This window comes from Balaenoptera ricei, chromosome 2, assembly GCF_028023285.1.
Source record: "Balaenoptera ricei isolate mBalRic1 chromosome 2, mBalRic1.hap2, whole genome shotgun sequence".
Classification (NCBI taxonomy): Eukaryota; Metazoa; Chordata; class Mammalia; order Artiodactyla; family Balaenopteridae; genus Balaenoptera; species Balaenoptera ricei.
Genome location: NC_082640.1, coordinates 161,262,287 through 161,274,524, shown reverse-complemented (window position 1 = coordinate 161,274,524; position 12,238 = coordinate 161,262,287). Strand labels below are relative to the sequence as shown.

At 37.0% G+C, this 12,238-nt stretch overlaps 1 protein-coding gene across 9 annotated transcripts in view; it reads right to left on the bottom strand.

Moving 5' to 3' along the window:
- The window catches only part of TTLL5 (tubulin tyrosine ligase like 5), a 319,306-nt gene that overhangs the window by 291,342 nt on the left and 15,726 nt on the right, over positions 1 to 12,238 (bottom strand). For 8 of the 9 annotated variants that reach the window (XM_059914699.1, XM_059914700.1, XM_059914707.1 and 5 more), the window contains exons 4-5: positions 7,774 to 7,856; positions 5,944 to 6,050 (exon numbers count right to left, since the gene is read on the bottom strand). In XM_059914699.1, the coding sequence (XP_059770682.1) occupies positions 5,944 to 6,050; positions 7,774 to 7,856 (190 nt within the window). Of the gene's footprint in view, positions 1 to 5,943; positions 6,051 to 7,773; positions 7,857 to 12,238 lie in introns of those variants that run through there. The other variant, XM_059914705.1, reaches the window with a different exon arrangement.

The window sequence follows — 12,238 nt, the reverse complement described above, 5'->3', positions numbered from 1 at the left end:
GCAATTAGAGAAAGAAACAAAAAAAACCCAAAGTTAGCAGAAGAAATCATAAAGATCAGATCAGAAATAAATGAAAAAGAAATGAAGGAAACAATAGCAAATATCAATAAAACTAAAAGCTGGTTCTTTGAGAAGATAAACAAAATTGACAAACCGTTACCCAGACTCATCGAGAAAAAAAGGGAGAAGACTCAGATCAACAGAATTAGAAATGAAAAAGGAGAAGTAACAACTGACACTGCAGAAATACAAAGGATCATAAGAGATTACTACAAGCAACTTTATGCCAATAAAATAGACAACCGGGAAGAAATGGACAAATTCTTAGAAAAGCACAACCTTCCACGACTGAACCGGAAGAAATAGAAAATATAAACAGATCAATCACAAGCACTGAGATTGAAACTGTGATTAAAAATCTTCCAACATACAAAAGCTCAGGACCAGATGGCTTCACAGGCAAATTCTATCAAACATTTAGAGAAGAGCTAACACCTATCCTTCTCAAACTCTTCCAAAATATAGCAGAGGGAGGAACACTCCCAAACTCATTCTACGAGGCCACCATCACCTTGATACCAAAAGCAGACAACGATGTCACAAAAAAAGAAAACTACAGGCCAATATCCCTGATGAACATCTCAAAATTCTCAACAAAATACTAGCAAACAGAATCCAACAGCACATTAAAAGGATTATACACCACGATCAAGTGGGGTTTATCCCAGGAATGCAAGGATTCTTCAATATAGGCAAATCAATCAATGTGATAAACCATATTAACAAACTGAAGGAGAAAATCTATATGATCATCTCAACAGATGCAGAAAAAGCTTTTGGTGAAATTCAACACCCATTTATGATAAAAATCCTCCAGAAAGTAGGCATAGAGGGAACTTACATCAACATAATAAAGGCCATATATGACAAACCCACAGCCAACATCGTTCTCAATGGTGAAAAACTGAAACCATTTTCACTAAGATCAGGAACAAGACAAGGTTGCCCACTCTCACCACTATTGATCAACACAGTTTATGAAGTTTAAGCCACAGCAATCAGAGAAGAAAAAGAAATAAAAGGAATCCAAATCAGAAAAGAAGAAGTAAAACGGTCACTGTTTGCAGATGACATGATACTATACATAGAGAATCCTAAAGATGCTACCAGAAAACTACTAGAGCTAATCAATGAATTTGGTAAAGTAGCAGGATACAAAATTAATGCACAAATATCTCTTGCATTCCTATACCCTAATGATGAAAAATCTAAAAGAGAAATTAAGGAAACACTCTCATTTACCACTGCAACAAGAAGAATAAAATACCTAGGAATAAACCTAGTAAGGAGACAAAAGACCTGTATGCAGAAAACTGTAAGACACTGATGAAAGAAACTAAAGATGATACAAACAGATGGAGAGATATACTCTGTTCTTGGATTGGAAGAATCAATATTGTGAAAATGACTATACTACCCGAAGCAATCTACAGATTCAATGCAATCCCTATCAAATTACCAATGGCATTTTTTACAGAACTAGAACAAAAAATCTTAAAATGTGTCTGCAGACACAAAAGACCCCGAATAGTCAAAGCACTCTTGAGGGAAAAAAGCGGAGCTGGAGGAATCAGACTCCCTGACTTCAGACTATACTACAAAGCTACAGTAATCAAGACAATATGCTACCGGCACAAAAACAGACATATAGATCAATGGAACAAGATAGAAAGCCCAGAGATAAACCCATGCACATATGGTCAACTAATCTATGACAAAGGAGGCAAGGATATACAATGGAGAAAAGACAGTCTCTTCAATAAGTGGTGCTTGGAAAACTGGACAGCTACATGTAAAAGAATGAAATTAGAACACGCCCTAACACCATTCACAAAAATAAACTCAAAATGGATTAGAGACGTAAATGTAAGACCGGACATTATAAAACTCTTAGAGGAAAACATAGGGAGAACACTCTTTGACATAAATCACAACAAGATATTTTTTTGATCCACCTCCTAGAGTAATGGAAATAAAAACAAAAATAAACAAATGGGACCTAATGAAACTTAAAAGCTTTTGCACAGCAAAGGAAACCATAAACAAAACAAAAAGACAACCCTCAGAATGGGAGAAAATATTTGCAAACAAATCAACAGACAAAGGATTAATCTCCAAAATATATAAACAGCTCATGCAGCTCAATATTAAAAAAACAAACAAACCAATCAAAAAATGGGCAGAAGACCTAAATAAACATTTCACCAAAGAAGACATACAGATGGCCAAGAAGCACATGAAAAGCTGCTCAACATCACTAATTATTAGAGAAATGCAAATCAAAACTACAATGACTACCTCACACCAGTTAGAATGGGCATCATCAGAAAAATCTACAAGCAGTAAATGCTGGAGAGGGTGTGGAGAAAAGGGAACCCCCCTGCACTGTTGGTGGGAATGTAAATTGATACAGCCACTATGGAGAACAGTATGGAGGTTCCTTACAAAACTAAAAATAGAACTACCATATGACCCAGCAATCCCACTACTGGGCATACACCCAGAGAAAACTATAATTCAAAAGGACACATGCACCCCAATGTTCAATGCAGCACTATTTACAATAGCCAGGTCATGGAAACAACCTAAATGCCCATCGACAGACGAATGGATAAAGATGATGTGGTACATATATACAATGGAATACTACTCAGCCATAAAAAAGGAATGAAATTGGGTCATTTGTAGAGACGTGGATGGACCTAATGAGACTGTCATACAGAGTGAAGTAAGTGAGAAAGAGAAAAACAAATATCGTATATTAACACATATATGTGGAATCTAGAAAAATGGTACAGATGAACTGGTTTGCAGGACAGAAACTGAGACACAGATGTAGAGAACAAACGTATGGTCACCAAGGGTGGAAAGCGGCTGGGGCGGGGGTGGTGGTGTGATGAATTGGGAGATTAGGATTGACATGTATACACTGATGTGTATAAAATGGATGACTAATAAGAACCTGCTGTATAAAAAGATAAATAAAATAAAATTCAAAATTTCAAAAAAAAAGAAAAGAGAGATTTAAAAAATTTTTTTAAATAAATAAATAAACTCTTGAATGCAATGGTATGTCAAAATCAAAAAAAAAAAAAAAAAAGGAAACACTGAACCAGAGGATAAGAGAAACAACAAATTCTCCTACAGTTACCCAATATTAGTGGTCTCCAAACATTTTTGCTTGGTACTCCCGATACAAATTTTGGGAAACTATGTATCCTCTTAGTTGGCATCTAAGATTTTTCATCATAAATTTAAAATGTTCCAAAGGATCCAATGAATGGCAAATATAATTTTAAAATAAAACTATAACAGTATCCTTTTAAGTATATTCAAGGGAACCTAAATAACATCAGGATTCACTAGCCACTGTACATTTTAAAAGTACTACAAAAGAAAAGGCTCTTTTTGTCGGTAAATTTTTCACTTTTTACAATACTATACTTTTTACTGAAAGTAACGTATAAACAGGAAAGTACACAAATCACAACTGCAAAGCATGATGAATTTTGGTCACCTGTGTGAACACCACTGAGCACAGAACATTCCCAGCACCCCAGAAGCCTCGCCTACTCCCACCCAGACATCCCCCAATTCACTTTTGCTTTTACTTCTTCCATTCCATTTCCCCCAAAGAACAGCTTAGCCTAACAGAACATATTTAATGCTTGTAAGTCTTTTATATTATATTATACCTTCTCTACAATGAAAATATGTATACAAATTATGTTTAACATTTTTTAATTTCCTGTGATCATAAGGCTGTACTTGTTATACATATATTGACCTATCATTGTAAGAACATAGTACACAATTCATCAAAACACCGTAAATATTATAAATTTTTATTAAAATGTACATTATACTAACATCAATTTCTCCATTTTGATAACTATACTATGGTTATAACTGATTTAACATTAGGAAAACTGGGTAAAGGGCACATAGGAACTCTATATTATTTTTGCAACTTTTCTAAAAGTCTAAAATTATTTAAAATAAAAAATTACATAAAAAGAGTACACAATAATATTGGAAACATTTCAAGTGTTTGCATTCCTCTTGCATGTGAGTTAGAAGTCTTTGGATTGAAAAAGACTTCTAACTTCTGGTGCTATGTATTTTCTTAGAAAATACATAGCACCAGAAGCCACAAAGTATACTGCATTTAGGTAATGGATTATTAATATTCCCAAACATACATGTATAACACATTCAAAGAGAAGTGAAGAAAATATAGGTTAAAATTTATTAATACTGACTGAGTCCAAATTGAGGTGGAATTCCTATACACCTACAGGAATAGTTCAAAAACTATTGAAATAAATAATATACTACTAACAGGAATTAGGAATGCAGCCTCTACTGTGAGCTATTTTAAGACTGTTTAAATACCTATTTAAAATAGTTGCATCTGATTCACTTCAAGCACCCAGTCACACATTTAGAAAACCAAATCCACATCTTCCAGGCAGTAAGGAAGAAAATAAAGTTTAAATTATTTTCTGCCCATGAAGCTCACACATAAAATAACACTGGAACTTGTTATAAAGATTCAAAATATACATTTATCTAAGATTATGAAGAAACTATTTGACATTAGAGACAGCATAGGCTGGGTATTTATACCCATTGACTGAGTATAAGACAGTAGAATTGAATAATCAAGAAAGAGCCTTCGTTTCTAAAAAATGAGGAGACAAGTATATGAAGTGACTGAAAACAAAACTTGTTAGCATGAGTGAGTACCTGGGGCATAAGTCCTGGAAATAAAATATAACTCAACCACTGAGCAAATAAGAAAATTCCTATTAGATTTGCATCTCTTCATTAGACAGATGAGATTAGCTGCCCTCTTCTCCAATAGGTCATGTATCTCTCCATAGTTGAAAATTACTCACTGCTAGAATAATGCAGGGTTTCAGCATCAATTCTATTCCTATTTTCTCTTTCATAGATGTAAACACTGAGAAACCTTGTTCACAAATATAATAGCTAACACTTATATAGTGTTTACTATGTGGAAGGCATGTGATGTTCTAAGCACTTATTAAATCCTCACGATAGTCCTACAAAGTGTGTGTCATTAGTACCTTCTTTTTACCAATGAGGAAGCTGACGCTCAGAAAGCTCACTTGCCCAAGATCAGTCAGCGGAACTGCGATCTGGGCCCAGGTTAGCTGGCTGCAGAGCCCGTGCTTCTAGCCACTAGGCAATATTGCCTCTCTAGGCTGACGTTAACCAATGAGACTGGCAGAAGTTTAATATCGCAATATCATTCAATTCTTTGAACTCTTTTCTAATTATATGTCAAAAGTCACAAGATGACCTATCTTTAAATTTTATATTTAATGATCTATCAGCTGACAACTTGATTATGTCCTTCTTCAATTCTGTTAAAAGCAAAGAAATGGAAATCATTATCATGCAAAAAGATTTGTTATGCTATTACCTGAATTAAACACCAATATTTTTGTTCCTTTCTTTGCAACCCTTGAAATTTTTACACCCCAGGACAATGCACCATATTAAGATTCTAGGTGGGCCGTTCTTTTATAAAGGGAAAAAACAGTAACTATGAAAAAGAAGGTGAGAAGGGAGAACCTATCCACATGAGGGGCTCACAAGCAGCTCAATTTTAGGAAAGAGAATCTATGGGATTTGCAATCCAGAAGTAGTGTATTTTAAAACCATCCATCCTACAGACTCCTTGCAAAGTCTTCAGGTATGTCCAGGGATGTGAACACCTCAGTTTCATTTGCAGACTGCTGCCCTATATCACAGACTTCTTTTTTTTTTTAAAGGATGTTAATTATCTCTGCTGGCTACATGCCTCAATGTCAGGTACCTTTAAATGGAGCAAAGTAGCTACAAGAGCATTACCTGGGAAAGTGATTAACCTTTTGTGCTTCAGAGAGGGTGCGAAGTAAAAAGGGCTTCAGGTGGGATCCTGTCCACATTAGGTTATAGTCAGTGCTGCTTGGGTGAACCTAAGGGCAGATAAAAAGACAAGATAAGAAACACCAGAGGGACTTCCCTGGTGGCGCCGTGGTTAAGAATCTGCCTGCCAATGCAGGGGACACAGGTCCGAGCCCTGGTCCGGGAAGATCCCACATGCCGCGGTGCAACTAAGCCCATGCGCCACAACTACTGAGCCTGCGCTCTAGAGCTCGTGAGCCACAACTACTGAGCCCCCGTGCCACAACTACTGAAGCCCGTGCACCTAGAGCCTGTGCTCCACAACAAGAGAAGCCACTGCAATGAGAAGACTGCGCACCACAACGAAGAGTAACCACCACTTGCCGCAACTAGACAAAGCCCGCGCGCAGCAACGAAGACCCAACGCAGCCAAAAATAAATAAATAAATTTATTAAAAAAAAAAAAAAAATGAAAGAAACACCAGAGACAGTCCCTGGAAGAATGATGGAAGTAAAAAGTCATAGAGATTTTTCATCCACAGAGCACTCACAGGGGCGGGCCAGTTAGGATGTGAGCCTAGTAAGACAAAAGCTGAGTGTACAGAACAGAGGGATAAGCAAGTTTAAAGAATGAGAGAGTTGGACGAGTATCACATGCAAAAAGTAGAATTAATCCTTTTATAGAAGTCCATGGTATCTCTAAATATTCTTGCATATCAAAGTGAGAGATGAGGACCCAACCCCAAAACTCCCTTCTCAGACTGTCCTTATATCCTTGCAGATGCTGGGTATAAAGTGATAATCAGATCTAAAACCTTATAGTAGCAAACCAACTTAGAATTCATTCATTCATTCATTAGAATTCATTTGTCCATTCATTCAACAATTATGTACTCTCTGCCTCTGATGTGACAGGTACCATGTTAAGCCCTGGAAATAAAACAGCAACAAAGACAGTATATAAACTGGTATCAGAACTTCCTCAAAATGTCTACTTCATACCTCAACCTAGGATAAGAAGCGAGCAACCAGACTTTTATCAACTGTATCAAAATATCCACAGTGGAAGTCCATCCAGCATATTTGCCTTTGCCTTTTGATGTCAAATCCCCATTTTCCCAATTTTCTTTGGGAATAACATACTCCTTGGTTTTAAAGGACCTGGCAATCACCTGCCCCTCCCTTCCCCCAAGGAGTGGACCCTTGACCCAAGCTAGGCCAATCGTTCTATCTCCAGAATATGCTTCTTGAGCAGAGAAGTGCACAAGGACAGTGAATGCAGTCGATTCTTTCCACAGCAGTAAAGGTGGTCTTGAAGACTTTTGTTGCCAGATCCCTGGAGCTATTGCATTCTCTCTTCTTCCAAAGGTCTGCTTTTTCAGCTTTTCCTCTGGTTCTGCTAGCTGTTCTATGTACATCACATCTTTACTATAAATCCCTTTTGGTTTATGTTGGGCAGAGTCTGTTTCTGTTGCTTGTAATCAAAGAGGTTTAATTGGGTATTAGACAATTCCTTATGGGAAACTCTGTCTCTAGCCCATGCCTAAAAACACAGCAAGGAAAAAAAAATTTCTTTCCCTAAAAAAACCCCCACAAAATCTTGTGGAAATGTTTTCCATCTACTTCAAGGAAAAACTGGTAAAGTGACTCAGAAAGTCAATGCAAGTTCTGCATCATCACTAAGGAGTGGTCCCGTGTACTTTCTAGAGCTGGCCCTATTAGCTGACAGTCAGTTAGGTGGATAGGATTTTCAGCTTTTGAGCAGATAAGGTAAGGTAGTAAAAATGAGCTTACTTCATGAAATCCATGGGCTGTCAGGATGCTGCGAACCAGGCGACTGTCTGTTCGTACAATCTTGTAAGACAAGTGATAACGTTCTAAAGAAAAACACAGAATCAAGTTCAGTAACCAGAAAGTTAACTATAGAGAAAGAAATAAAAGAAATAAACTGTAAGATGGTGGCTGGCTTAATTACACTCAATAACACTATACTGCTATCCTTAGGCTACTATAAGTAGGTTGAGGATTATTTTGGACCAAGGGTCCTAAACCTGAGATTCATTGGCTGTCACTAAACATGGATGGGGGCAGGCAGGGGAGGAATGACATCCTTGTTTTCACCAAATTCTAGTTCCAATTTAACATTACCTTCTATTAGGAATGTAGGCAACAAAGGAGGATAGTATTAGCAATGCCTGTGACCCTGCCAGCAACAGATGTCAGGTATTGTAACACTCTTTTACAGTTGTTACAGTTATCTCAAAAAATCACTTATTCTCAGGAGTTCTCTGGTGGCCCAGTGGTTAGGACTCCAGGCTTTCACTGCCGTGGCGCAGGTTCAATTCTTGGTCGGGAACTGAGATACTGAAAGCTGCGCAGCGCGGCCAAAAAAAATCACTTACTCCCACAGTATTTAAAAATTATGGCAGTGAACAGACCTACCACTAGATCATGTTATTTAATGTACTAATAAAAGGCATACATATCACAAATTTGGTTTTTAAAAATATTTTGAGAACTACACTTCAATACAATTTATTTTCTTTGTAGTCTTATGTATTTTTAAAATACACTTAAAAAACATTATTCTGAGAAGAGACCCATAAGCTTCCCCATACTGCCAACGCCACCCACTGCACCAAAAAGGCTAAGAACGCCGTTCTAAATAGTCCTCATGTGCAACAATGTTGGTTACCAGCATATCCTAGACCAGAGGTTATAAACTGCTGACACGAGGGCCAAAACCAATCTGCAGACATGGTTTGTTCGTTCCTCCTTGTGCTTTAAAAATAAAATTGAGTTAATTGTTAACCTTTTGAAATTGGAGGAATTCATATAAAAATCTAGATTTCTGGACTTCTCTTGAAAACCCTGGCAATCCTGGGCTCTCTCTCTGGCAAGGCAAGAGTCAACCAGAGAAGTGCAAGTGCTCCCTGCAGGACAGGCCTGCGCTGTCCAGTTCAGCACCGTCCCCACCTGACCTGCTTCACTCATTCTTATCTCCTGCCAGGCCCCTGAGAGCATTCTGTGCTTGTGACCCCTGTCTAAGAGGAATGTCTGTAATCATGTGAGGTTTCTACATATCCCCAAAGACTAAAGTTTTCTCTGGAGCATTACATTCAATCTCTTTCTATGCATCACTATAAACTGTTAGCTAAGAATTCTACAGAACGATTTTTTTAAAGGACTGCATACTGAACCATTTCTGAGTGAGTATAATACAGAAACTTATGGACAGGCTCCGGAACAAAATTCAGCCTCTACAGTCAAAGATAAGCATTTCGTTTTATAACTTTATGTGAAAATATTCGTAAATCCCTGCTGCTACTTGCCCAGCCCTGGCAGGAACACCATGCCAAGCAGACACAGGAGGACTGGAATGATAAGGCCAGACACTCCATACTTCTCATTCTTGCGGCAAACTTTGAAGCCCAGTTACAAGGTTTTCCCAATGGTCAATCACTATTATGTTGTCTTTGCAATATTTTTATAAGAAAAACAGTGCAGAGTTTAATGTAAGAAGCAGCACAGTGCACTGCTCAAGAGTTCGTGTTCTAAGGTTTCCTAAAGCTTACCTCTATAAAAACAATCAATAGAAAGAGAAATTAGCTGAACTCTGTTTCATTCTAGCAATAAGCAATATTCAACCATGGATAAATGAACCAATTAATTTTGTAAACGCTCAATTCATATTATGAAGAAATTGATTTTTTTTTACTTTTATGTTTATTACTTATGAAAATTTTAATTTATTCTTATTCTTTTGCTCAACTGTATATTCATTAAGATTGTAAGATAGCTCAATCCAGGACACATTCAATCTTTGGAGATATATGAACATAATACATTTAAAAAGATATAAAAAAAGGAGTTTGTGTTCTGATTCCAAGTTGAGGAAGGAAAGTACAAAATAGGTGTGGAATATCTTGCTATGCCAAAAAAGAGGACAGTCACAAGGATTGAGAACATGTCACAAGGATCTTGAAGGGGCTCCCCAAGGCCAAATTTGAGGCAATCTGAATATAAAAATGAATACTGACAGAAAAAGATTTTAATTTTAACTCACTTATAAGAAAGAAAACAACCCATGAATCCACACTGATAAGAAAGTGAGAAGGTATACTACTGGTTTTCTAGGTCAGAAGTCCAATACAAGTGTCATCAAGGCATTGGCAGGACTGCGTTCCTTTCTATAGGCTCTGGGTAGGGTCCACTTCCTTTCCTTTTCCAGCTTCTAGAGGCTGCCCCTATTCTTCTTCTATCTTCAAAGCCAGCAATGACAGGTCTAGTCCTTCTCACACTGCATCAGTCTGACTCTTCTTCTGTCTCCTTCTATCTTAAAGGACTCCTATAATTACATTGGGCCCACTTGAAGAATCTCCTTATCTTAAGGGTTAGCTGATTAGCAACCTTAATTCCATCTATGACCTCAATTCCGCTTTGCTAAGTCAGGTAACATTTTCACAGGTTCTGGGGACTAGGAGGTAGACATCTTCGGGAGACTATTACTTTCGCATAGAAGGGAAAGCTCTTCTTTACAGAAAAGCCAGCTAATAAATGTAGAAGGAAAAACTGAAATAGAAAATCACCATTTTACAAAAACTGCAATAGTAAGTGATTCAGACAAGAATCAGTGAATACCAACAGTGAGAGACTACTGGAGAATAGGATATTCATACATCTCAAAATATCACCCCAGAGAATGCTTATAACAAAGGAGAAGGGTACCTTTACAATGAAGCAATCTGGTAAACACTATCTTAACCAAATGATCAAACTTGTCATCACCAGTAATGCAATATAATGACATCATATGCTTTTTAATGTGATACACTGAGGACATGACTTCATTAAATGATATTCCTACAAATTTTTTTCAACTTTTTTATCCTTTTTAACCTTTTTCAACCTTTTTTAACCCTTTTAATCTAAACATGTGGAATCAATCTGACAAGCCCAAACTTAAGGACATCTGCAAAGCAACTAGTCTGGAATCTTTAAAAATGCCAATGTTATGAAAGACCAAAAAAAAAAAAAAAAAATCCAGTAAATGGTTGTAGATATAAAGGAGACTAAAGAAATATGACAACTAAATGCAATCTCTGATTGGATCCTGGATTTGAAAGAAAAAAAAAAAGATAAAGGACAAAATTGGAACAATTGAGGAAATCTGGGCAGGGATTGTATATTAGATAAGAGTGTTTTAGCAATGACAGATTTCCTGAGTGTCATCAGTGTACTGTGATTATAGAGAGGATGCCCTTGTTCTTAGGATAAACATGTTGAATAAGGTATTTAGGTCTGAAGTATGTGAACTAATTTTCAAATGGTTCAGAGAGAGAAAGAAGGGTGAAGCAAACATGGCAAAATGTTAATAACTGGTGAAAGCAAGGAAATAGTATACATGAATTCATTGTACTATACTTATAACTTGCCAGACGGTTTTTTTATTTCTTTAAATAAAATGTTCAGAAAACCAGGTCTTTTTCATTATGATAACTGATCACTGACAGCTCCATTTTTGCACATAAAAAGCCAAAGCCTCATCAACTGCTGGGGACCAGGACTGCACCCGATTCTCTGACTGTTCTGCAGTGCTTGCCCCAGGCCACAGAGAAGATGATTGGTCAGGTGTGTGGAAAAATAAAGAATGATTACGTGGGGACTGGGGGAGAAGGGGAATAATAAAAGAAAGAGTATGTCTCTGGAGTCAAACTGCCGGGGTTCAAATCCTGGCTCTACTACTTCCTGCCTGCTGTCTTAAATAAGTTATTTAATTTCACCATGCTCAATTTCCTCACTTATAAAATGGGGTTGATAACAAAGGTACTTATCTCACAGGGTAGTTAAAAGCACTAAATCAGTTAATACACGTAGAGCTTTTAGAATAGGAAAGCTTGCTGATATGGGAATTCCCTGGCTGTCCGGTGGTTAGGACTCAGCGCTTTCACTGCTGTGGCCTGTGTTCAATCCCTGGTTGGGAAACTAAGATCCGCAAGCTGCATGGTACAGCCCCCCGAAAAAAGAAAGCTTGCTGATACATAGAAAAAAATTTTCATACAGTAAAAAAGTAAACACATAGTAAAATAGCTACTAATACATATATAAATACATAGTATAATACACAGTAAATTATACATTTTATATAGCAAGTTAAAAAATAAGAATGCTATTAATACTCTTTCTCCTACTTCTCCTAATATAGAAGTAAAATGCAGTCATCACTGTGCTCAGTGGCAGACCTGATTCTCATGGTATG